Below are 3,535 nucleotides of genomic sequence, written 5' to 3' on the forward strand. Positions count from 1 at the left end.
GAGGTCAGAGTATAATTTGCTAGAGGCACAGATTTCTAAGATGTGCATGTTTACCTCATTTCAATCACATTCCTATGTGACCATGTCTCAACTGACTGAGAAACTAATCAGTTTACCAGTAATTTCCCATCTATCCCTACGCTGATGAGAAGTTTCCCAGAGGCAGAAATCAACTGGAACAAAGCCAAGATGATTCCTTACAAAACAATCAAAATTCATAAATCATAGTAGGAGTCATTCAGTTATTTATTCCAAAACTAAATTATCCTCTTCATGAACAGATTGTCCACACATTGGTTTATCCAACTTGAAATGGATGAAGGAAAGGGATTTTTTCCTTAACTACCTAGTTAGTACCCTGTACTAAACATTCTTAATCCTGTTCACTGATATTCTTACCTTTTAAGATTATTATTGAAATAAACATCAAATGCCAATATTATTTCTCTTATGAATTTCAGAAAAACACCATACCACATTTCCTTTTAGGTTATTTTATTTTTGACAATTTTATACATATATACAATGTATTGTGATCATATTTATGCCATTACCTTCTGTTATTACCCCTACTACCCCTGCCAACCCTGTTCTTAACTAGCCCCTCTACCTAAATAATATCATTCCTTTTCATACCCCAAATCTTACAATCTTTCTGCTCCATACTGTTCCTTGGACTTGGCTGCTCTTTCTTCACTAGATATAATCATATGGCAGCAGCCTTTGTGATGTACTTGATGTATAAGCAATACCATAATATTCCTTAAAACTATTTACAAGGAGCAAAAGTTTACCCACCGAGCTTGTCTGGCTTGTTTGCATTTCTTCAGTTGTTTTTACTTTCTATGTTTTTAAATTATCTGATTAATCTCCACACTCATCCACTAAGAAATAAATATATATATATAAATATATATATATATGTATATATATATATATATATATATATATATATATATATATCTTAGGACACGGTCATTGGCCTCAGATTTTACTTGAAATCATCCCTCTGTCTGAGAGTGGAAGATAGTTTTCTCAATACTGCTCCTTATTCTTGGTTTTTCATGATTCCTAGCTAATCATAGGACAAAGCAAACCACAGAAGCTTAGTTTAGAGTTTGTTGATATGTTTAATTCTCACCAGAATACTGTATTTTAGTACACTAAGTGCTGACTGTGTCATCTCCCAGGTTTGATCTTTGTGGGAAAATGTCATTTTTTCCACTGAATTCAATATGCTCAAACGTTAAGGTAGACTAGACAGTCACACTCCAAAAACAATTGTTCAAGATTCAGCATTATTGTATGTTCAAATTATAGAAGACATATATCACTGAACAGAAAATTTGAGAAAGGGGAGATCTGTGGGAAGCATGAATGGAGATGCTACAGTGAAAGAATCTTGGGTTCAGAAAGGTGTTTTTGTAATAATATGGAACAACTTGAAGATTCCCATGGGCACAGAGGAGCTCTGCTACTTTACAGTGCTACAAGTGATAGGAGAGTTTAAAAAAAAAAATAACATCTTCCTCCAAGGGCCAGGGGAATCACTAAGAATATGCACTGATTCCTTATCTTTATGTATAAACATACCACGAATTATTGTGCTTTCATTTACAAATGGAGGACTGAAAGAAACAAGCTTTGAATCCTGCAGCTGACTTGACCTGTGATTTGAGGAAAACATTAGTGACCTTCTCAGCTTCAATTATCTTCTTTGTAAAATGGATACAGTGTCTTTAAAATGATCAGTTTAGATCCTGGGTCATCTACCTAAGTGAATGTGTCTGATAGATGATAATGTTTTTAATGTAAACATTTGAATCATACATACAGAGTAATAGCATGAGAAAATTATTTTGTATATTTCAGTGTGATAAAATGGATGAATATTTGCTCATGTTGCTATGTCTACTCCAGTACTGAAAAGGGTGGGAAAATCTATCCTTTATATCCTAGAAAAAATTTAACCATGAGGATACTTGAGAAAATAAGAACAAATTCAGAGTAATTTCAAAATTTCTACCTTTTGTTTTATCCTGATGGAGTGGGGTAGAGACAGATTAGAAATTGTTTCTTCCTTTTGTATACTTGCTTTTACTACATTTTATTATTTTTATATAAGTAATACCAGATACAAGTGAGGTAAAAAAAAAAAAAAAGTCAACAAGTTTTCTTCTGTTCCTCAAATGTCTAATTTCCATTTATCTCTGTCTTTTGTATTAACACAGTCTATGCAAAATTATTTAAAGTTCCGTTACAGTGTCACCCATATAACAAATGTATGAAGAAATTAAATACGTAATGGTGAGTCTCTAGAGAAAAACATACTCCAAAATCATTAAAACTATATACTTAGTGCTACTGGAAATTCAGACCCTATGATCATTAATATTTGAGCTTTGAAAACAAGACACACACTTAAAGCTATTAAAGGCACATAGAAGTGCCTAGCTGCTATTAAGTGCCCAAAAAACGCTGTTGTGGGAAGTTTTGTTTTCACTATTTGTTAACAATCTGTAAAATTTGTTAATTCTCTTTCACAGTTCACCACAAACAAAATCCTAGTTGTTTATATACATCACCATCTTTTTGTCATTTGGAACAGGCTAAGTTATTCTCCTCTTCCACAAACTCTTCATGGCATTCTTCACCTCTGTGTTTCTTGCTGTATAAATGATAGGATTTAACATGGGAGTGAGGACTGCAAAGAACACAGTCACCAGCTTGTCCACAGGGTAGGTGGTCACAGGGCGCATGTAAGTAAATATGCAAGGCACAAAGAAGAGAACAACCACAGTGAAGTGAGAGCCACATGTGGAGAGAGCTTTGCGTCTCCCTTCAGAACTATGAGATTTCAAGGATTGAAGGATAACTATGTATGAGATGAGGAGCATGGTAAATATGAGCAAGCACATGGCCCCACTGTTGGCAGCCACTATCAAGCCCAGCCTGTGCGTGTCTCTGCAAGCAAGTTTCAACAATGGGAAGAGATCACACATGAAGTGATCGATGATATTGGGGCCACAGAAGGGCAGATTGATCATAAAAAATATTTGCATGGTAGCATGCAGGATCCCTCCAAGCCAGGCTCCACCACCAGGAGTCTGCAGAGTCCTTGTCGCATGATGGTCATGTAATGCAGAGGTTTGCATATGGCCACATAGCGGTCATAGGCCATAACAATGAGGAGGATAATCTCTGATCCTCCCAGAAAGTGCTCCGCAAAGAGCTGAGTCAGACAGCCACCCAACGATATCGTTCTCCTCTGGTACAGCAGGTCAATTATCATTTTGGGGGTGGTGACAGAGGTGTAGAAGGCATCTATGAAGGACAAGTAAGTGAGAAAGAAATACATGGGAGCTGAAAGTGTGGGGCTGAAGGAAATGGTGATGACAATGAGCAGATTAGCCAACACGGTAAATAGGAAAACAAACAAAAAGACAATGAACAGTATTTTCTGCAAGCGTGGATTCTGTGTGAGACCCAAGAGAACAAATTCAGTCACATTAGTGGGAGGCCTGTGGAGCTCCAT

General features: G+C 36.2%; 1 protein-coding gene across 1 annotated transcript; it reads right to left on the minus strand.

The window, feature by feature from the left end:
- Positions 1–2,609: 2,609 nt before the first annotated feature.
- On the minus strand, positions 2,610–3,535 carry LOC131908333 (olfactory receptor 4C3D-like). The gene is given in 2 exon segments (XM_059259386.1): positions 2,610–3,094; positions 3,097–3,535. Coding segments are annotated over 2 exon segments (924 nt in total).

Source organism: Peromyscus eremicus, chromosome 4, assembly GCF_949786415.1.
Source record: "Peromyscus eremicus chromosome 4, PerEre_H2_v1, whole genome shotgun sequence".
NCBI classification, from domain to species: Eukaryota; Metazoa; Chordata; class Mammalia; order Rodentia; family Cricetidae; genus Peromyscus; species Peromyscus eremicus.